Genomic DNA, 23,487 nt, shown 5'->3' with positions numbered 1-23,487 from the left:
GTTCTTTTTCAATAGAGCATTAAGTACATATCCTTTGCCTCTTTTGGGGCATTGCCATACAAACGTTCAAGAACAATAACAATAATTTAATAAAGAACATTTCAGCATAAACCCAAGGGGAATTTTTTGACAACATGGCCTGTAGTCGGTGGGGAAATGAAAGAATCTGGCAATTTTAGAACCTTTTACTCTGACTCCTTAACCCCAAAATCAGTCCCACTCCGGCTCCGCAGTCCTGGTCAAAATTTATTGCTTAAGACACACTATAAAAAACTTAATAGCAGCGGAAAATAACTCCTACACTGCAAAGCAACAGAAATAGCATAAAAGGAAACAAATGGCAAACAAGCAATTCTCAAAAACAGGGAGGGGGAGGGAGAGTTCATAAGATTTGTGAAAACTGTTTTAATAGCAACACAACGTGGAGCAAGGAGGTTCAGTGATTATAAACAAAATTTTAGAATCTAAACATTGCACATGATGGTTTAACGTAACACGAAATGTAATGAAAAAAATTATCGCAATGGCAAAAAAGTAATATAATGAAAGGATGGGGGGGGGGGGGGAACAGCAGAAATAACACCCACACTGCAGGCAAACGAAGTTGTGACTGACTCGTCGAGAATGCAAATAATTTTTTATACAAGGCAAACGATAACAACAATAATAGCAACAGAACGTAAACATCGTGGTTGGGTGAGTGAAGTAAACAAAAACTTAATCTCACTCTGAAAAAGAATCTAGGGGCCGTGGTAGCCTGATCGGTAAGGCATTGGACTCGGGGCCGGAGGGTCTCGGGTTCGATCCTCGCTGGTCGAAGACCCACCGTCGTCATTAAAGGGGACTTGGAGACGTTAAATATGCTCGTGGTCTCAATGTCCTCCAAGTGAAACGATACCTCTGGGGGTGCTAGCACCAGGTAGCCATTAGCTCTTGGACTAGTTCTAAATTCTCATTAACTGTTCGATCCGGTGATCGTGCTGCCATCTATCGATATATAAAATAATGGAGGCAAGGCACTTAGTATGCAGTCCTCGACATAAATACAGTTGAAGTCAGTTGTGACTCTGAATAGGAATAGGAATAGGAAAAAGAATCTAAAAATTATATCGAAATATTGCTTGTATTTGTCACTCCAACTTATGTAGTATTAAAACAAATGCTCTTCAATGCCAAGAAATTAGAAGAACAGTGCCTAATTCGACAAAAATTAGATCATACGCAGGATTACGATCGAAACACATGGAAGCGAAAGAGATGCTTTGACAGGCGAACGAACCGGCATGTTTAGTTGTCAGCAGCAGTTGGAGTTTGTTTGTCCACCAGGATGACGTCACCTGCTACCCTGTAACGGACATTACTCGGCTCAGTGAGCGTAGTCCTCCGCTTTTTCATTTACTCCATTACGCAGCTTCCTTTATTCCTTTTCGTAAAAGCAGTTTCCGTTAAATCTCGCAGCGAGTAGGCTGCGTCTCTTGCTAGCTCTGCACGTGCATGTTAAAATAACTGCGCGTTGGAAAGATGGCGAAGGCTAAAGATATTCCGTATGCTGAACTTCGTGGTGCAATCAGAAGTACGTATCTTCATATTACATTGATTTTCATTTCATTTCGATCGAATGTTGTTAATATTAATATGTTTGGCTTTTTTTGTTCATTAATATTTTGATTTATCCCCTTTCAGGCATTATGAGAACTGTCGATCTGAGCAGCATATCGGCAAAGAAAATTCGTACGCTTTGCGCGAAGAAAATGAAAATGAGTTTGGCTTGTCGGTAAGTGAAATTAATGCTCTTTTATTTTTTGTAAATGGATCATTATCACCCAGTTTTTGACAACTGGAATTGTTTTCGTGCTGTGTTTGCAATTTAGTTTGTCCGTTGTTTATGTTGTGCTTTATGTACTGTACACATATCTTGCGAAATTTGGTTTCGGCAAAGTAAATAGGCTTCAGTACTAAAACTTTCTAATATTTGATTCGACTCGTACACTGTCAAACTTTACCATATTCTTCCTTTTGAAATCGGTAATTAACATCTGATGGGGTATTTAAATCGTGTTGTTGACATTGACTTGTGGGGACTAACAATATGTCGAAGACTCTATGCGGCACTTAATGAAATGTAACTGCATTTTTTGCATTTTCGTTAGTTATGAATGACTTAATTTCGTTTGTTAAATGGCGCAGCTGAGAAATTTCATAGTTTTTGGGAAGTTTCAATTTTGAAGATTAAATGTCGAATTTTAAGTTAGCATGTAAATCAACTGTCTTAAAATTTCTAATTAATCGTAATTATGTTTAGTGTTCATCGTTCAATGTAAGTATCCTGCAGATAAAATGTTAAAATAACATTAATTTTGCTTTTATTCTCCAAAATATACATAGCATATGCTGTCAATTTTAGGGCAAACTTCAACCATTTTCGTTATATGAAGATGGACCATACCTTAGGTAACAACAGTAACCAATTTTATTCATCTGCAAGTGAGAATTTAAACAAAAGTGGCTTTTTTAAATAATTTAATGACCGAAAGAAACACATGAATAACTTGAAAATAATTGTTTTAATTTTTTAAGACAATTTTAAGGAAATTTGCTGTATATATTGAAATTTATAGCAGAATTTAGTTCAATTTACTTATAAAATCAACATAGTTGTAAGAATTGAGATTTTCAATTTTCCTTTTTCGCTGGTCTACATAAGCAAAAATGTAATTTCTACTGTTGTATTAGGCGGGGAAAAACATAGATTATATTAAATAATTGTCCGTGATTTAATTTATTGGTATAAAAATGCTTAAACATCTCCTCTGAGTGACTTTTGGTTGAAGTGCTGAGTGTACCGTTCTGTCATTTAAAAAAATTGAATATTTCAGTATGTGCAGGAATAACGGGACAAGATGCCTGAAAACAAGAATCTCTACAATTGACAGATGCTGTATGATTGTTGATCCTATTGTTAAATCAATAGTTAATATACATTTGGTTTACATGAAAGAAAAAATTTCAAAATGAAAACCAAAAGTAAACTTAATTTTTATTTGATTTCTGATTTGTGTACGAAATACCAGTTTTGGTTAATCCGAATTTTATGAAGAATCCCTTCTAACTAGATGGAATTTTATGATGTTAGGGTATGTTCCAGGATTTTTCACTTCCTTTTTTTTTTGTGTGTGTGTGGGGGGGGGGGGGGGGGGAACAGGGCGATTCCACGGTAAAGTATGCGACATTGGTACAGAACTTTTTCTTTTGTAAGTTCTTTGACCCAATTTCAAAAAATCAAGCATTGGTTTATATATGTATCAGTTATTTTACATCCTGTTATAAAACATTTATATGTACAGTACCTATAACTATTCTCAGTTTGTTTATAATGAATTATTAATTTGTATGAAACTTGGTAACGTGTGCATGTGGCAACTGAAATAGTCGCACATGTTACAAGTTTTATAAAATTAATAATTAATTACAAAAAACTTAGATTAATTATATTGAAACTCTTTTTTCTTTTTTTTTTCTTTTGTGATATTTTTTCCCTTTTTTGAAATTCTTTGTTTTTTTTCTTTTTTCTGGGGAGAATATTATTCAGAAGGGCTTTTATATAATGTTGACAAAGGCACTCCTAGAGATAGGCTCCCCTGATGTATCAATATCTAAATACCATTCCCCATTATTATAAATGATACTTGAAATACTTACTGGGGATGTTATATTGTCGGCACATGCTAAACTAACGATTGTGCAAAACCGCGTTTTTCAAATTAGATGTCTGCCATAGTACTCAAAAAAACTACTACTGGTTAAAACTACTTCAAACAATAGTTTTTTAGCTTTTAATTCAGTGGTGTTACATTTATCACCCCCCCCCCCTTCCCTAGCATTTGAGAGTGTTGCTAAATATTTTTTGGCTATTGTCATAGCTAGATAATATTAGACCATGCCGTGCGCAGATAAATTTGATGCTGTGCAGATACATTTGCTGTACATATGTGCTATACCTCAAAACTCAAATTTTGAATTGGTAGCCAATGGCTACCAGATTCTCACAAAATGGCAGTCAAATCTCAAAAAATGATAGCCAAACTGTATTTTAATTAAAATTTTTGAGCAATCACGATTGCTTATTGTTCTCATTTAACCGTCTTTGATGTTCTGTGCCTTTCTCAACCACCACCGTCACCTGGTGGCGTCCATGTCCTAGACACACGCACGCTCATACACATACGAACTCACACACATACACACACGCCAACGTGCATACAGACAGGTCTACGCACACACAAAAGCCTACACATACACAACTAATACGTCTCCGTTCAACAGGAGGGTAAACTTGGAGGAACAAGAGCCGTGTCTAGAAACAAGCGAGTAGAGTAGTAACCAATGAGTAGGGTCCTGTCGCAACTCGTGATTGCGAAAAACATAATTTGAATTCAAAATTTAAGAATTCAAATTAATTTTTTTTAAAATTTATTTTATTCTGTTTATTTATTTAGTATGTGTGTATATGTCATTGGTGTAGCAAAGAGCGTTTCTTATAAAATAATAATTAAAAATAAATAAGTAAATAAAAAATATTAAAAAAAAATAAATAAAATAAAAAGCGAGCTAAAAATAAAAAAGGAAAAGATTTGAGGGGGGGGAATTGAACTTGGGGGGGGGGGAACGGGCACCCCTGCCTAGATAACACATCTTTTGCAAACTATAATCTGCATTAATTTATCTCGAAGCAAAATACATCACGATAAAAAAATAAATAAATAAAAAAGATTATTATTATTAATTTTTTTCAGCTTTCAAAACTTCTAGAAACATCACAGCTTTCAACCAAAACATGGGTTAGTTCCTTGATAAAGAAAACAACAAAATCCCAAAAACTTGAACAGAATATAAAACCTAAACCATTTGTGATTCTACAAAAATATTTTTTTGTTTTTACAAATGCATGCAGAATTTCATAAAAATCGAAGCCTGAGTGTCAAAAAAGGAATAAATAAAAAAAAGGTAAACAATATAAAACAAAACGAAAAAAAAAAAAAAATGAAATAAAAGATCCAGCAGAAGAAAAAAAGGGTTTCAGCTGTATTCTTTCCACCTTCTCTAGACGTAAGGGTGCCATTTTTTTAAAAATTATTTATGTGTTTTATAAATACGATTGTACTTCTCTTTATTTTGGAACACACATTTTCCTCTTTTAACTGGAGAAAATGGACAATCTACAACGCGGCGCCATTTTGAAATTTTATCATGAAACTAAAAAATAACTTTTTCAAGGAGAAATAAAGTAAATAAACGGATATGTCCTCTCCTCCAGTAGGTTTTATATTTTAAAAAGGAAAAACAAACAATATGATTAAAACAAAAAATCAAAAATCTTGTAAAAAAAAAAAACAACTTTTTTTTTTAGCGATATTGTTTTTACCTTGTCTCGGTACATTTTGACTCAAAGGCGCTATTTTTGTTTATTCATATGTTAACCAAATGTACAAGATTAATTCTTTTCAATTCTTTTTATTTTGGAAAGGACATTTTTGTCTTAACTGGTAAAAATGAACAATAACAACACGACGCCATTTTGAAAACGCGTAGTTTAAAAATACCGCAAAACGAAGAAATAGCCATTTGTTAAGGAGAAACAAAGTTGAAAAATGAATTTAAGATCAAAAAAGCATAATTTACCTAATTGGTGTATGAAATTTGTCTATTTTTACGATCGCGTGTAAAGAAAGCCGAGTTTTCGAAATAGAAGTTTTGTAACGAATTTGCCGTTGTGATTGCGGTTTTTGTTTTCTATTCAGAACAAGAACACGTAGCACAATTAGCCACAAATGGACAATACTCCCCCTTCCCTCCTTCATCCCCGGCGATCCGATAGACGAACTTTTAGGACAAAAGAATTTGGGGAAAGGTCATATGTCAAGACTATAGGTCAGGGAAGGTTGCATTGGCGAATGGTAGCCACATTGGCGACTGAAGTGAAAATAATGGTCGCCAAAATTTGAAAATTGATCGCATTTGGCGACTGGCGACTGCGAGTTTTGAGCTTTAATATGTGCATTGGCTGAAAATTGTTGATAATATCCACATTAAACACTGATTATCTTCACAATTTAAAGATAAATTAATGAAAAATGTTCACTATTGCTTTCACGAATTCATGATTGAAAGCAAAAAGCATTTTCTTACCAAAAATGTTACCTACCCAATGTGTGTTGATTTTCATTCCTGCAGATAGTTTTGAGCAATATGGGCAGCTACTTTATATTTTTATCTTTCTATGGCTGTTATTCATTCACAGTATAGTTTTTACCTGCTCGGGTTATACACAGTTTTTGCTTAATCCGCGGTTACCGTAAAAATTTAAAAATTTAGATCTAATGTCATATATTTCCCCCTTGGGGGACTTTTTCTGTTGGCACCAAAAGAGCGGTGTCAAGAAATCAGTGTAGGAGGACCTGCATACATTGTATACTATTCTTAGCCATTGTTTGAAAATATCATATTTTCAAACATATAAACATATCCAATATTTTGATATATATCTGATATTTTGGTATCTATCTGATATTTTCTATCAACACAAATTCAAGTTTTCTAAGTAGTAAATGCATCCTCAAATCACCCTTTCTTTTCTTATATTCTTATTGCAATATTTAGACTTAAAATTAAGGTTTCTTTCATTATTTATATCTAATATTTCAGTTAACATTTTTATCAATTTTAATGGAGTTAATTTAATATCTGTTTTACTCATTTTTCTTCTGTTAGCTAGTTTTTTGATGAAATATAAAATATGCATTTAATTAAAATTGTTACATTATTAATAATTTTATGAATATAAAATAAAATGAAGAAATATTATATTCATGATGTATTAATGCATCATAAAAATATAGTACATTACCTTTTGGTTATTTTTAATAATAAAGGACAATAATTATGATTAATATAATTTTTTTATTGAAAATACCTTAGTTGAAAAATACAGTATTTTCAAAATAAATATTGGATATACCGTAAAATCCCGCAAGTAACCCCCTATCGATTATAGCCCCCCCTTTTTTTTTTTGAAAAGTGAAATCGTTCTATAATCCCGAATTCCCCCCCCCCCCCCCTTCACTTAAAATTTTGTGATCATCTTCATTTGTGTTCCCTCTAAAAAAGAAAAAGGATCACATTTTCTGCTTTACTTAGAAAGCCTTAAGAGAGGTTTAGCTTCCCCCTCAATGTGCAGGTTTTCTTTTCGAAAAAAGAAAGAAAAGAAAACACAATGATCAAAACAAAAAAAGCTCTCCACGGTGTATTCCTTTGAAAATGTCTAGACTCCTTTTGATGTAAGGGCGCCTTTTTGTTTGTTCACATGTATTACAAAAGAAATTTATGCAATCGTACTGCTTTTTATTCATTTTGGAAGGAGCATTTTTGTTCCGACTTGTGAAAATAAACGTTCTTCAACACAACAACATTTTGAAAACGCGACACCAGTTTAGAGATGCGTTGCTTAAGAATAACTTTTTTTAAAGCAAAAATCAAGTACTTGAACGAGTTTAGGATCATCAGAAATGTATATTTTACTAAATCGAGCAAGAGTTTTTTCTGTTTTTAGGTTCGTGAATTTTGTAAATCACAGTTTTCCAAATTACGATTTTTGTAACGAATTTGCGGTCGTGATTGTGATTTTTGCTTCTGCTTTGAAACAAGAACAATAAGATTTTGCTTTTTTTTACTGTAGTCTTATTACACTCAGCACATGATGAATTTTTAAACGCTAAATTATATGGGTTTTGCCAAAGGTGTAGTGATGTGGATCGGGTAAATACCCAGTGGGTAGGTAAATATTTTTGGTTATTTACCCAAGGCCTGGGTAAATACCCAAAAACTGGGTATATTACAAAAAAATGCAAAAAGTGAATGGGATTTTTTTAAAATTCTAAATATAAAATAATCGGTAAAACTGATACATACATATGTATTACAGTTTATAATATTTTTTTATTGAAAGATTTAATGAAATTATGAAAGAAACATATATTTAATTTAGAACTAGGCTCTTCAGCCTTAAATGGATGGAGACATTTCCTTAAACTGGATTGTTTATTCCAGCAAAGAACTCAGAAGTGTTTTTTTTAAAAAAGGGGGAAGTTTATCAGTTTATCGTCAATAATGAAAAAGCAATCCTAAATCTAATCATATCATATTTAAATTTCAAATATGCTCCAAGATAATTTTTTCTCCGTCCCCTTAATTTATTTATACAGAAAAAAATAGTGGAATAAACACCTGTGGACTTTCTAAGATCTAGAATTTTCTTCGCATGATGTACTTGATCTCATACTTACCAACTCTACCGTTTTTAACGGGATACACCCGTTTTTTGCTTCCATCTCCCGATTTCCTGTTTTTTAAGATTTTCTCCCTTTTTTGCAGTTTTTCAGTAAATCATCAAAAAGTTTCACTTTTGTCTCAATAGATGGCACCCCTTTCTAGTCATCTACCAATGTCGGGGAACAAGAATTTTTTCAATTAATAACTCATTTAGTAAAAATTTATTTTTTGAAAGCTTTCCTCATTGCATGTTCAACGAAGCACCTGCTTTGTCGAAAATTGCAGCAGATTTCAATCCTTTTACATCTTGAAAATATTTCAATTATTTTGAAAGTTTTTTTTTTTTCTTTTTTTTTTCGGATTTTGGTAATTAAATTTTTGTGGCTACTTTTTTGGTAGAGACGGGGAGTGCATCATACTTTTAATCAAATTCTCCTTATCATTTGGTTTTTCTTTTGCGGTGCATTTTTCTTGCTGCTACCAATTAGCTTACATCTGCCAAAAATCCCCATTTCATTTTAAATTTAGTATTCATGTTATTTAAAAGCATAATTTAATAATTCTGTTGCGAACATATGTCACTGGTGAATCATCTATATACCTCTAGGGGAATCTCCTGTTTTTTTTTTCTTTGAAGGTTGGCAAGTATGTGATCTTGAATAAAAGAACAGTTAAAGTAGTTTGAAAAGGAAAATTAACTAATCTAATCTATTAATCTAAAACTGGAGATAAAAAAAAAAGTGGAAAAAGTTAATGTCAGATTAAATCTTAAATATCATGTTGGTACTTTTTTTTTTGAATAAATTAAAGGTTTAGATTTTTATCTTAATTCTAATATATCTGTACATTCTTATAACGATAAACAACTTCTACACCCTCCAAAATTACAGCTTTTGTTCAAAAAGCTTTAAAATAACTGCCGAAGAGAAAAAATTTCATGCCACTCAATGCGCCAATTCCAGTCGAAAGGTGACCAACGTCACTTCACGATTTATTTCCCTATTTGAAATGGTTTTTCAAAGTACGAAAATGACATTTTTTCTTAACTTTTAAGTTAAAGACATGTTGTCTGCAGCATTTAACTGCCAGCTTACATAAGAGCAAAGAATGAAAGCAAGTCTTTGTGAGTCATTTAAAAATTATTTGAAGCACACTATTTCTTTCATTTTGTGTAACAACTTGTAGATATCTATTAGAGGCACATTTAGACTGTCCATATATGCCCACAAAGTAGTGTCCAAATCTAGATGTTTATGATACTTCAACCTAACCTGGTAAATAATGTTTTTAATGAACTTGATGAATAAATCATTATATTCAATAAATAATGCATAATCAGGGTCATCAAAAGCCAAGGCGGAACCCCTGTTAACCTATTTGCCAGGCTCCCTTACCCCATAAAACTTTTAAAATTTATGCTACTCCCATGCCAATAAAGGCCCCCACAAGGCCTGGGCAGCTAGTTTCGACTAGGCTGACATAGTGCTCCTAAAGTAGAGAGGCCGACCTATCGTCCGCCATTTTCGTGCCACGGTCAGACGTAAACAAGACTGCGCTGCTACTTGGCGCATTTATCGCCTTTGTTGCGCGTTCAACGCTTTCGTTCAAAACAAATTTCCGAGTTGCGTTAAAAAGGCCGTATCCTTCGGAAACATGAACATACGAATCTAAAATATTGAAAATAAATATCCATCGACTAACCTTGTTTTACAGTATCATATGTTAATTACATGGAGGTATGAATGCTTCAAGGAAATACTTTAATAAGAAAATTTAGAACTGTATAAGCAATTATATCAAAATTAACAGAGGTGGCGATTGGATCTGAAAAGAGGGAGGGGACAAAAAAAAAAAAAAAGAAAAGGCCACTAAAAAACATTCACTAGATTTATTTATTTAAATATAAATATCAGAGTCAAAATTAGATTACATAAGACAGAAATAAAATATTATTGATTATATACCCGTTTTAAAAGATTATGTTAAAATATTTCCGATTTCACTTGCATATTGATTATGAATATTTAAGTTTTTCATGATGCAAGTTTTTAAAATTAAACAAAAAATATTTTAATTACTTTCAATAACAGAGCAAATTTTAAAACAAATTTTTGCTTTTCTCAATCAAAACTGCAAACAAGCAAATATCTAAAGGAATTTCAATTCTTATTTATATTGATATAATTTGTGTGTCATAATTTCATACTTTATGTGTCAGTTGTTAAGTAATTTTCTTAGCATGAAAATGAAACAAACAGTACTACTATAACAGCTGTGCCATTTATTTTCGGGTATTATGCAGAAACATTTACACGTTAAACCCGATAACAAACGAGTAACAAATAAATATTTATTTCATATATCCGAATTCTTCGCAAAAAAATAGGTACGACGAGTATTTACATTTGGTTGGCGATAAAACAAACATTTTATGCCAAGATATATGGCAAACCTGTTATTTCGTTAAGTAATGCTTTTTTTAATTACTACATCTCAAGTTTCACTATGTAGACCAGTTTTTTGTTTAATAAAGGAAAAAGAAGACATTCTATAACATATTCTATCCAAATAGGTAAGGTATTCACAAAAAAAAAAGTACTTACGATGCAAAGTTGCGAATGCTTCGTCGGAATTCAATTTTCACTCCGGCAGTTTATTATCCATTTCTTTCTTCTATCTTCATTTGTAGGGAACAAAAACATTCGAATTTTGTTCTTGGAGTGATTGCTGCACAACCACCCATTTTCCTTCATTTAAACGTATAAATTGGCAAGAGTTCAGTAGCAGACGACACAAGCGAGCGTAGCCGTTGGCATGAAAATGGCTGACGGGTCAGCTTCTAGTTATAGGAGCCTTAGGCTGATATGGCCCCTTGTTGAGCCTGTATATAATACATTTTCATAATTCAATAAAATTAGCATTTAAACCAATCCAGCATACATTACTTTTAGATAGGGCCAGTTCTAGTAGTTCTGCCGCCCCATGTGATGTTGACAAGTGCCGCCCCCGGGGATCTTCATAATATTTTTTTTTTTTTAAATCATCGAGCATACTCTCACGATGAGTTTCAAGCGTAACAGAGGGGACATCAAGCACATATTTTGCTTTTAAAAAATCAAATCTTTCTAAGACAAAAAAATACTGACAGTTCTTGCATTAGATTAAATGGGTATGTAACTGAGGGTTACAGAAAATGTCAACACAATTTGACGAGCGCTATAATTTATGTAAAAGTCTAAATTGGAGCTCTTTAAAAAAAACTTTGAAACATTTTGATTTAGAAAAAAAAACAAAGTAATAATATCATCCATGGAAATGTTTAAATCCAAACCACATTTTATGTAAACATAAAAAATAAACTTTAACACAGAGGGGACATGAGATGTAAAAGAGGGGACAGCTTACGGAATCGTACTGCATTACAACAAAATATCAAAGTCAAAAATGACTTCTGTTGTTTAAATTTGGAGTAGATAACAGAATTGTTATGATTTTAGACATCTGAACACACCCTGCATCATTATTAGGGGTGTCCACAAGTGTGGGGGGGGGGACACATTGGTGAATGTTGCACCATTGAAACTTTGAGGGAGGATATTTTTAAAGTTTTTTGTTCTCGTTTCGGAGGAAGGGTGCTTTGTAGCATCTGATCTGGAGGGGGAGGGGGGGGGGGAGAAATTTTTGGTGAAGCTCATGATCAATTTTGGCATGTTTACGAATCAAGTTTTATTTACGTGAGATAGAACTAGAGGAAATTCAGTCCCAATATTAGGGATCCTTTAGAAAAAATCCTAAAAATAATTGAATCTTCAACATAGACCAAAAAGTAAAGAAAATTCTAGAAAAATTACATTTTTAATTCATTCAAAGTAGCGTTGCAAAGCAAAAGTAATTCATTGTTGCATTCTTTCTACAGTTAGATGGTATAAAAAGCAACAGGGAATCAAAAACTAAGAAGTGCAGTTTTTTTAAAAAATCTAATTGACAATTTTTCTAAACTACCGAACTTGCTGCCGATTTCACGATTCAAATTGAAGAGAAATGTGATAAAATAAGAATTGTGGTTAAAACAAATAGTCGGCCCTCCATATATCGAAGTAGCAAATTGCTGGAAAAAATTAGATATATAGAAATTTCGATATTTATTAACGATCTTATTTTATCCTAGAAATCTCCTAAAACATTATAATTAAGGCTGATTTTCATGTATGGTACCTAATTTCTAATTTATACGAGCATCTGATTAAATGAAAGTTAATAATTAAAATAACAGAAATTACATTTTTGCGCCTTCATACATCTTCATTCTTCGGGAATTCAACTTGATCCGCAACATTAGAGGATTTTCATTTTGACAAATCAAGAGAAAAGTAAAAAATTAATTTACTTATCTTGAATGATTTTTATTGCAGCTAAAACGACTAGGAACGATAATCAACAGACAAAAGGGATGACTTGAAACTGATTTTATAATGTTACTGGTTACACCTAAGATATTTGAAATAAACTTGAAGGAATTTAAGAATTCTAAAACGAAACAATGACCTATCTACATACCCCTCAACCCCAGATTCCTTATGAGTTTCAGAGCAACGTTTAGTAAACATAGTTTTCTCCCCTAACCTTTATTTTTCATTAGACAAACAGTCTAAAGAGGAAAAAAAATCTACGAATGTCTCGAAAAAAAATCGATATATAGAAACAATTTTTCTATGTAATGAACATAGAAATTTGCTGGGATTTCGATATATAGAAAATTTTGATATGTAGAAGTTCAATATATGGAGGTTCGACTGTACCTCCATAGGCGAGTAATCTATGCATGGGTAAAAGGACTCAAACATCATGTACTTGCTGAGTAAAATGCCAAAGCTCATTATTGTAAAGTGATGAGATTAGTTTCCAAAAACTTTTTTTTAAAATACATAAAACAGTATGCTAAATTTTTAAAAATCAAGAAATTTAGAAGGAGCAAAATTTAAGGTTTTTCTGATCAGATAAAGACAGACAGGCCCGCCCACATTGGACTCAAAGTGGCATCAAAATCTTGATGTTGAAAAATAGATGATAGGCTGTTAGAACGAAAATTTCTGCCCAAATCCCCTGAAGCAAAATAGTTTCATTTGTTCCACTGTCCTCAGAATTATCTGAACTTTAAGTAAAGATAACTTAAAGGTAGAGAAGAAGAAATTTAAGGCCACTTATTTTTTATTCTATTTTAAAGCCTTTTATTTATTTGTAAGGAGCGGACAAACCCTAATGTGATCATCATACACTGAGAAAACTGGTTTCAACAAGATGTTACTACCCATCTATACATTCCCAGAATCCCTTATGAGCAGTGTCAGCAAGTGAGATTTTAATAAAAAGTCTAATGTCAAGCTGTGACAGAGAACATTCCAGCTCTGTCCCCTCTGTTAAGGCTGTGTTTCTTCTATTTTGTAACAACTTTTCAAAATTATTACAAAATATGGTTTAACTATTAAATTTTACTGTGTATACCTATTTTTTCAGTTTGAAACTCTTTAATATTTTGCATAAAGTAAACTTATTTAAAAATTCGTAACAGAGAGGACAAATTAATCTCTGAAAGCCTTTTTAATTAAAAATATTTGTTGAATGAAGAAAATGACTGCACATATGCTCAGAAACAATGAACCTTCATGTATAAAATAAAACTATGAAATATCACTATATTTTAAACAGTTTTTGCAGTTTTAAAAAGCAACATTTTAAAATGGAAGGGAATAGAATGGAAGGAATAAATTTCTTTCAGATTAATATCAAACACAAGGGTATTTCTTTAAGTTCAAAAAAAACCATATTGTGGTTTCAGTTGGCATGGAATGACACTCGCGTATTGCTGCAATTTGAGCTGTAAAAGAAAATAATAAGGTGCATATTTGAGTTTTTAATTTTTCTTTTCATTTTTTGCCTTACATTTTGCCGTCATGACATTTGCTGCCCCTTAAATCTGCCAATCCAGGCGGCAGCACAAGTCCCCCACCCCAAGAGCCGGACCTGCTTTTGGATTTCAAACATGCATGATTGAAATATTGTAAAAACACTAATTTTTGTGAGCCGTAATTTTTGTAAAAAAATTAAATATCGTTGATTCCTCTAGCTGAATATTTCAAGAATTTTATATGAACATGAAAAATCTGAAACTGAAGAATGTTTCACAAGACTTCACTTTTTGTGGTTTTGACAGGCCTGGGAAGTGGGTCACAGTGCTGCCTGCCATTGAAGTATATTTTTAAAATAGTTATATTTTTTTAGGTTTGGGAAAATTGAATTGTCCCACTGACCAAATGTACCCCCAACCGCTTCCCCTGCTGGTCTTCCTACTGTTGAATTATTTCTCTTAAGAATTAATTTAGCATCAATCAGACTAAATCAATTTTTAAAAATTTATAAATACATTTTTCCATAAAAGGTAATATAGAAACATGTTTTTTTTTTTTTTTTTTGAATTCCCGAAAGTTGTTTAGAATGGACTGATTGGCACTTCCTCATTAATCATGTGTGTTTTTTCATCCCATTTGAGACTCTGAGGTAGGTGCCCTCGCAATTGCAACATGGTAAACCTGCCACTCACTGTAAATTCAACTATCTTACAGCTTGCGTTATCAAACTTAGTGTTTTCAATATTTTACCAAATGGAAATAATCAGCTTTAGGAAATCCCAGTCTGAAAACAAATGTTCATATTTTCTTTTGCACATTCAATAAATTCTCTATTCTACCCTATTGTTTGATAACTTTATGACAAATGAAAAATATACCATAGATTATGAAAAATAAGAACTATGACAATGATTTAGTCTTTATACTGAACAAGCAGTATCCGCACAGCGATGCCCATGCTAAGAATTGAAAGGAAGTCCCTTGAATAAATAAAGATCTCAACTCTTCCCTTTCTTCTTATGTAAAGTGATCAGTTTTCTTTAACTAAAATGTTTACATACCTTTTCAAAAACACCTTTAAAAATTTCTTTGACATTTTGAACAATTCACCAAAACATTATAATATCCGCATTGCAAGTACAGCAAAATAAGAAAGAAAATCAAATGACACATGCACAATTTTAACAATAAAACATCCGTAAACAAAAATGACAAGTTTCCTCTAAATGTTAAAAAATAAGTTAAGAGAATATGCAAAAAAGCTATCGTTTGAGAAAAAGAAAAAAAAATGTCGTAGGACGTTCGAAAATTGTGGTCGGTAAAAAAAGCACAGTAAACGAATCATAAATCCCGAGTGGACCTATCCGAACACGACGTCACAGAATGAAATTTCTGAAACTGATCACTTTGTTGCAGTATAATGTAGTTGCAGATCAAGCTTAACCTTGAAAATTGACTCAATTAGAATCGCTTATCTCCTGTTCTAATTGAGAGAAATCACAAACATCTTTCTTGTTCAGAAAAAAACGCCTTTCCAACGGCACATAATGTTAGGGGAGGGTTAAATCTCAATCAGGCAAAATACGTGAAATTTTAACTTCAAAAATTAATTTAAAACTAATTCAAATTTAGAATTCCAGCTTTGAACTGCAGACCCCCAAGATGCATTCGAATTTTGTGCCAAGTTTCAGGACTGTAGGCGCTGTGGGGTCTCCGGGCCATTGGGTACAAAGAAAAAAAGAAACATTGTCACCTTTAATATATATAGATGTGACTGGACATATGCCCTGAGTAAAAAAAAAATCACAGCTCAAGGATCAAGAACTCATAAATTTTTCTATCCCAAATCGTCAATAATCATTTTGTTAAATATAGATATTGCTTTCATAAAGTGATTGTAAAGTTCTGTATAAAAATATTATTTTCTTCTGTTACTACCTGCATTTAAAAAAAGCGATCTTTTTGCATCCTAAATAGGAAACTGATTTTCCTTTATAAAAATTGTTAGGCTTTGTTAAAAAGTTAAAATATTGATTAAAAATTTTGGTGCTTGAGTATTAAGTTGTATCTTTGATACAGATTATCTTGAGTCACTTTCCGCCCTTCTCAATATTTAGTCTTCATGAATACATAAACTAAAAGTTATTGCTTGTGCTAAATAACGTTTTATCAACAGATATATACAAAGTAAAAAATTATGTTCTAAAAATTTTCTTTTTTTTAATTTCCAGTTTTGGTTCCTAATTTGGAAAATAAAATACATAAATCAATTATAAAAATCCCTTTCTTTTCTTTTGTTGAACATTCATGCCTCCCTAGTAATTCTTCTGTGCCCCCCCCCCCACACACACACACCTTTCAGGTTGGGTATCCCTGCTATAGATGAACAGAGGCAATTTGATTCTCAATTTATCTTTCTCTTCGAAAAGGTCCAGCAAGTACTCATTCCGTGCTATTATATTAGTACTTCTTGCCAAATGCAGCGGGTACATTAATTAGTAAGCAGTACAAAAGTTTTCAGTGTGACGCACCTTTAGAACCATTCCGTTCCTAATCTGCCATGCTCCTCCACTTCACCATTAGCTCGACTCATCTTTTTTTTGCCCTCATTTTTTTTTTTTTGGAGGGGGGTAGGGGGGTATCTGCAGTTTTTATTATTTGATACCTGTGCCACCCAGTTCCATGGATAATCTGAAATGTACTGTATAATGAACATACTGAAGTGTATTGTTGAGACAAGATGACAATCAACTTTTTATTCATATATTTTCATTCTGTGATATCGGGAAAAAAAGATATATATTTTTTGCTTTGCCCTGCAGTATAAAAATAGTTCAGGTAAAAAATATCTTTTCACTGGCTACTTTGTTTACTAGGTAAGAGCAAATTTAGTCTAACTTTACCGAGTGTTAAAAGTAAGCTAAGGTAAGTCATTTCAATAAATTTCTTGAAGGATCCATCCTGTTTGAACATTTTTTTCAGTATGCTGTCTCTATTTTTAATGGTACATGAAGTTTTGTTTGTAGCTTCTTAAACAAGACTTTAAATAATTTAGAGAGACTTTCATTATCTACATGATTTTAATTCTCAATCTTAGTTTCTGAAGTTAAAAAACAAAATAGTTTTGCAAGTCGTGTCAAAGGGAAATAACGTTTCGCAATTTTTGTGCAGCAGTTCTTAGAAAAGTGACATTTATTAAGATTTTAAAAATGCAACCCTGAAAAGGCTGTCTATTGGTTATTTGTATACTGCCGTGGGGAGGTAAACTGCAGTATCTGCAGAAATGAGTTTTCGAGATATTTGAAAAAATGTGATATGGTTGATTCAATACTATCAATACAGAAGTGTTGGAATTAGAGAGATGTGTCGTTCATTAATGAACGGGTCAAAAAGAACGAATATTTAAAATGAACAGATCCGTTTGTTCACTTAAAAAATGAACGACCGTTCTTTTGAACAGTGAGCAGTTTGGAACATTGTTGTGATAAATTTTCTTTACATTCATCTTCAAGTTTTTAACTCTCAATCTCAAATTTCCTATCAGTAAAGAAGGGAATGAAGGGTCAAGTGAAATGGTTAAGATGACTGCGTTTTTTCAAAGTGAACCAATGGAAAATTTGTTTTAAAAACTACAGTACATAGAAAAGAACACTTATATTTTATAATAAAACTTGCATTGAAACAGTATTTTTAATTTTTGGCATACTAATTGTGTGCTTCTGTTCTCTCATAAATTCTATGAAGCTGCACTTGTTGTCAAATATTTTGTTATTTAAAGTTAAGTTGTTGGTTGGGTAGCATAGTGGTTAGGTATTATTTGTTTATTCTGAACCCATGGACTAGTCAGGTGGTAAATTTTCCCGATTCTAAAAATCCTCAGCATCCATGTGAAATGTAAAAAGATCCTTTGAGCCTATTTGGTTCAAGCGCTGTAGGCCAAATTAAATTCCTAGTCTATTTTTAGCCAAAATTTCTTTTCGGTGGAGCGGGGGGGGGGGGGTTGCCTCGAGTATCACCCCTCTGGGGGGAGTGACACCCAAGTTGGAATTGCAAGTTTTTGAAAAATATGAAGCTAAAACGTATTTTTAAGACTACAAATTTAAAAAATTGATAACTTTGGACCCCCTATTCCCCCCCTCCCGGCATCATTTTGTGAATACTATACTCAGAATTAGGTTCATATTGTCAATATTTAGACCAAGTACTGGGCCTCTTATACCAAAAAACTCAAACCCATTATCTTCCTCTTTGTTTGAAATCATTACAGGGCCATTTAATTTTCATAGAACAGTAAACATTTCAATGTTTTTTCTTCTTCTTTTTTTTTTTTTTGCTTTGATCCTTCTCCTTTCTTACTTGTTTAAATAGAACAGCAATTTCTACTCTTCAGTGTTGCCTCATTCAATGAACTTGAACATTAAAAAAAAAATTTCGGCTTTCTGCTGTGTGCTCTTCATTTTTTTTTTTTTTTTTTAATTCAGGATATTTTTTAAAAATGATAAAGATCCTCAAAATTTGCAGAGTAGTGTAATTAAATTATTTTTCAAATAGCAGATTAAAAAAAAAATCCAAAAGCAAATAAAGTTCAAGGACCCTCCTGCAAAAGTTTTGAATCCTAAAAATGCATTTTCGTTGACCTTTGATAATGTTAGGAGAAAGAATTGGGGGGGGGGGGGGGGGTTGATCCTAACTGAAAACCTAAAATGCCCTTTTAGGCTACGTTTTACGAGTTTCAGGGGAAATGAAAGTTTCGTCTATCTCCTTCGAAAGTTTTCAACCTAGAGGCTTTAAAAAATGCAATTTTAAGCAATCTTTGTTGTTAGGGGAAGGGATAGGATATTTTCGAGAGCACTCTAGACTGCTGAAAACACATTTTAAGCAATGTTTATCTGCCTTAGATAAGGTGTTGTTCAATGTTACATAACCGTGGCGGGTTGGCTCAGAAAAATATTTTTCCTCTATTGACATTTTTGCACCTATAAAATCAATATGAAATGTAGTGCAACAATTAACCCATGTTGCTCTGTTTATTTCTGGGTCATATTGGGTGTTCTACCAAGATATGCAGTCATTGAAATTTCTTAAATGCTGTTTATGGTTGTTTTTACTGTACATAAGAATTGATTAAATATATATATCGCTCGTTTAGAAAAAGAGTGCTACAATACGAAATTTTTAATTTTCTTTTTTTTTTTCGCTTAAAGGCCTTCAAAGGATGTTATCTTCTTTGGAAAATAATTTTTTGTTCTAATATTAACCATTGGAGAGCACAGCAAATTTACTTTTCTTAATGCAAATTGCCTGAAGAGTTCAACTTCAAACAATTCTCCTGTAAAATTTCATTTCTTCATATTGTGGCACTCTTCTTCCAAATGAGTGATATACATGTTGACAGTGTATTATCAAAGTTTATTGCATAGTTATAAGTCGAACATATAGAATGATGGCATATCTTGGCATAACACCCAACACGACCCGGAAATGAAAAAAAAAAAGCATGATTCACTTGCTGTACCAATGTTGCACATTGACTTTGTGCACAGAATTCGGCCGCAAATAAAAATCACTCTTAACAAGCTGAATGTGCCAGGTGTATGCAACATTAACTGACTTGTGGAGAGACGTTGAAATGTAGTAATAGTATACACTAGTAAAATAAATAATGCATGTGTATTTGGAGTGTAGGTTTTTTTTTTTTTTTCAATCGGTGTAGAAATTTTTGACAGCAAATAATTGTAGGACATAAGCATCAGAACATTTTTTTTTTTTTTTTTTGTCAACCACCTCTAGTTATATTTTCTATAATGCCTCACAAGTAATCCATTGTGGGGATTTTTTTTTTTTTTTGTAAACAATACTCTTTAAGATTCTGTTTTGCAAAGGATTCATTTTCAGAATTGTAGTTGTTTGAATTTTGAGACTTGACTTTTTAATTTTCTGTAGCATTATCCTGTAGCTGGGGTGGTTCAAAAATACATGTAAAAAAAAGCTTCTCCTAGATAACAGGACACCCCTCAATATTTTTAGACTTGTGGATAGTAATATAGTGGAAGAATTTTAGCTTCCTATTTCAACTGAAAGAGGGTGCTTAACCCCCTCCCTCCCCCAATTGATTTGAAAAAGCAATGCTACACATAATACACATTAGTAATATGCATATACATTGAAAAAAAATAATTTTCAAAAAAAAAAAAAACAGCTGGAAAAATTTAATTTTTCCCCAACCCAATAAAATTTGACATTTTTTATACTATGGTTAATGTTAAATTAAGGAGTCATTGAGCACCCTCTTAAAATTTGAGTAATAAGCTAAAACTTTCACAGCATAATAATACTATTAGTAAGTGTGAAAAAAAAAATAAAAAAAATAGGGGTTGTCCTGTCGGGTCGTTCAAAGTCCAGGACACCAACTATTTCTTTTAGACTTACTAATATTATCAGGGGTCTGTCCAAGATTTTTCACAAGGTCCGTTTTTTGTGAAAAATCAAATAATTTGAAAAGAAAAAAAAAATTTTTTTGTTACAACAAAATTTTAGAATTTAGAGATAGGCACAAACTGCATCATTTAAACTTAAAGTGGAGTGTTTTCCTCTTCTATTTTGAGAATATCATTCTGGAGTGTTCTTCTAGTGTTTGGCAGCGGGGGGGGGGGGGGCATCACTCTCTCAAGTATCAATATTTATCTACCATTCTACATTATTTTAAATTATACAAATATTTCTGTACAGTATTTAAAATAATTGTAACAAAAAAATAATAAAATTCAGACAAGGGTTCAGCATTTAACTTTTTGACCCAAGACACTCTTAAAAAGCACAGAACTTTGTTTAAAACTTATAAATTCCATGATTTTAACAAAAATAAAAAGAGATTTTTTTAGTTTACCTCTTAACAAAGCGTACTAAACATCAAAAATTCAAATAATCTGATTCCCACAGCGGATGCAAAGAGATCGTAATTCTCAAAGTGAAGGCATCAAAAGTATAAAAACGGCTTAAAAGAAATATTTTTGATAGAATTATTTTAAAAATTGTATTTTAGAGTCCTATGATAAAGATATCATTAATATCTGTCAACACAGTTGAGGCAAAAAAATAAAAAATAAACCATTGATTCAGCATTTTAATATGAAGAGGCAAATATTGAGGGCCTGGTAAAATGATGAGAATATTTTCTAATCAAGTCATTATAAAGGTTTAACGCGAGATGCTAAGTGGTGATAATTTTGAAGTTGGTAACCCTATCTGAAGCGATCATATTTTTTCCTCACCCTTACTATCCCTTTGCAGTTCTAAGTTCATTTCCCTGATATGTTATTATTATTACTGATTATTAAATCATGAGCTGTGAGAAAAGTGCTTACCAGCACCTTTTCAGAAAAGTTTACAACAACCATCAACACTGCTGCTAATTAGCTGTGATAACAAACAAAATTATTTAAAACCAAACTTATTTTCAGCTGTTAATTTCTTTCCAAGAAACTAACAACAAGCATTATATTTATTTGGCAGTAGCAATTATTTATCGCTTGCATCACAAGAGTGCTGATTTTTTTTCTTTGCAAAATTAGCAGATTTTGTAAGCTGATCCCTCTAATTTGACTTTAAAAAAGGTTCCGAAAATTATTGGTTTTATACACGGGAATATAGGTTATTTTGCTTTCAGATTTGCTCTTTCAATAAATAATTTGAAAGATCCATTCTTGTTTATCTGAATTTTGTGAAGGGTCCATTTTGGTTGATGGGGATTTTGTAAAAGGTCCGTTTTGGTTGATGGGATTTTTGTGAAAGGTCCGTTAACAGACCCAAATATCCTCTGGCCAGACCTCTGATTATGCTGTAAAAGTTTTAGCTTCTTATTCAAATTTTAAGAGGGTGCTCAATGACTCCTTAATTTAACATTAGCCGTTGTATAGAAAATGCTACAAGTTTAGAAACATTTAATTTCCCCTGCTGTTTTTTGTAAATAATTATTTTAATGCTATGTATATGCATATTACCAGTCAGGGCCCAATACAGATTGATTTTACTACCGCTTTTCGGTACTTTCACAAAAATCAAGTTATAAAATCAGCAGCTTCACAAAACTAACTTTGAAAATCGACACATTCTAGAAACAATATTAAAAAAAACGAAAGTTTCACAAAAACCTGTGTTTTAAAATAGAAAACATGTTTTTCTGTTTAAAACATATTTTACTCATAAAATAAAATGCTAAGATAATTTATATGAACAATCGCTTACGTAACAGCTTTTTCATAGTATTAAACTCAAATTTCACTGTTTTTCGCCAAATTGCTTTTAAGCAATCTTTTAGCATCAGATTTAGGGGATGGTGTTTTCCTGAATTGTACACAGTACAATGCTTTTTGAACTGAGATACAATGATATTTTCCCTATCTCTTAGGTCCCCCCCCCCCCAAAAAAAAAAAAAAGTTCGAAATATTAGTTAATGACATTTGCACTTTTCAAACTAACATTTAAATTGCTCTAATTTTCTGAGACAAAAATTAGAATGTGCCTATAAAGATCACAAAATCAATGCTGATATAAAAAAAAAAACTTTCACAAAAATAGAATTTTGATGCAATACTTTCACAAAAATAGGTAGTGGGAAAAAAATCCTGGATTTGCCTCTGCCAGTGTATATTATGATATGTAGCATTGTTTTTTCAGTCCAATGCACTTTTTTTTCCTCCCTCTCCATATGTATGAAGTTTGCTGGAGGGGTTGAGCTCCCTCTTTCAGTTGAAAAGCAAAGTTGAAGCTAAAGTTCAGGTGAAAAGCAGAAGCTAAAATACTTCCAGGGACTAATTAGATGACTAGGACCAGCCTAGCTGGGCCCAGAGCCTGTTGCTGGTCGTCACATTTGTATTTGTATTGTATTTCTATTTCTATCCACAAGTCTAAAGCTATTGAGGGGGATCTTGTTATTTGGGAAAAACTTTTTTTTACATGTGTTTTTTTTTTTTTTTTTTTTTTTGGGAACCCTTCCCCCTAGCTGGAAAAAGTTTTTTTTTGAACCACCCTAATTATCACTTGTAATGTATTTTCCTTGCTCAACTATTTGGAAAATTTGTGACCAAAATGGGACATGTCAACATACTTTCTGGAGTTAACAAATCACCCATTACTAAACAAATGCTGCAGTTGGAGAAATGGGGAAGGGGAGTGATTTTAAGGGAAAGTGATACTGAAAAATGCAGAGGCATAAAAAAAGCAGCAATTCTTGTTCTAAATTTAGCCTTTAGAAATT

At 32.3% G+C, this 23,487-nt stretch overlaps 1 protein-coding gene across 2 annotated transcripts in view; it reads left to right on the top strand.

The window, feature by feature from the left end:
- The first annotated feature begins 1,444 nt into the window (after window positions 1-1,444).
- LOC129218505 (uncharacterized) overlaps window positions 1,445-23,487 on the top strand; it is a 62,710-nt gene continuing 40,667 nt past the window's right edge. For both annotated transcript variants that reach the window (XM_054852793.1, XM_054852792.1), the window contains exons 1-2: window positions 1,445-1,573; window positions 1,684-1,774. In XM_054852793.1, the coding sequence (XP_054708768.1) occupies window positions 1,522-1,573; window positions 1,684-1,774 (143 nt within the window). In that variant the 5' untranslated portion in view covers window positions 1,445-1,521. The remainder of the gene's footprint in view (window positions 1,574-1,683; window positions 1,775-23,487) is intronic.

Source organism: Uloborus diversus, chromosome 3 (genome assembly GCF_026930045.1).
Source record: "Uloborus diversus isolate 005 chromosome 3, Udiv.v.3.1, whole genome shotgun sequence".
Taxonomy (NCBI): Eukaryota; Metazoa; Arthropoda; class Arachnida; order Araneae; family Uloboridae; genus Uloborus; species Uloborus diversus.
The sequence above is the reverse complement of the archived record's forward strand: the minus strand, read 5'-3'. Positions and strand labels throughout refer to the sequence as shown.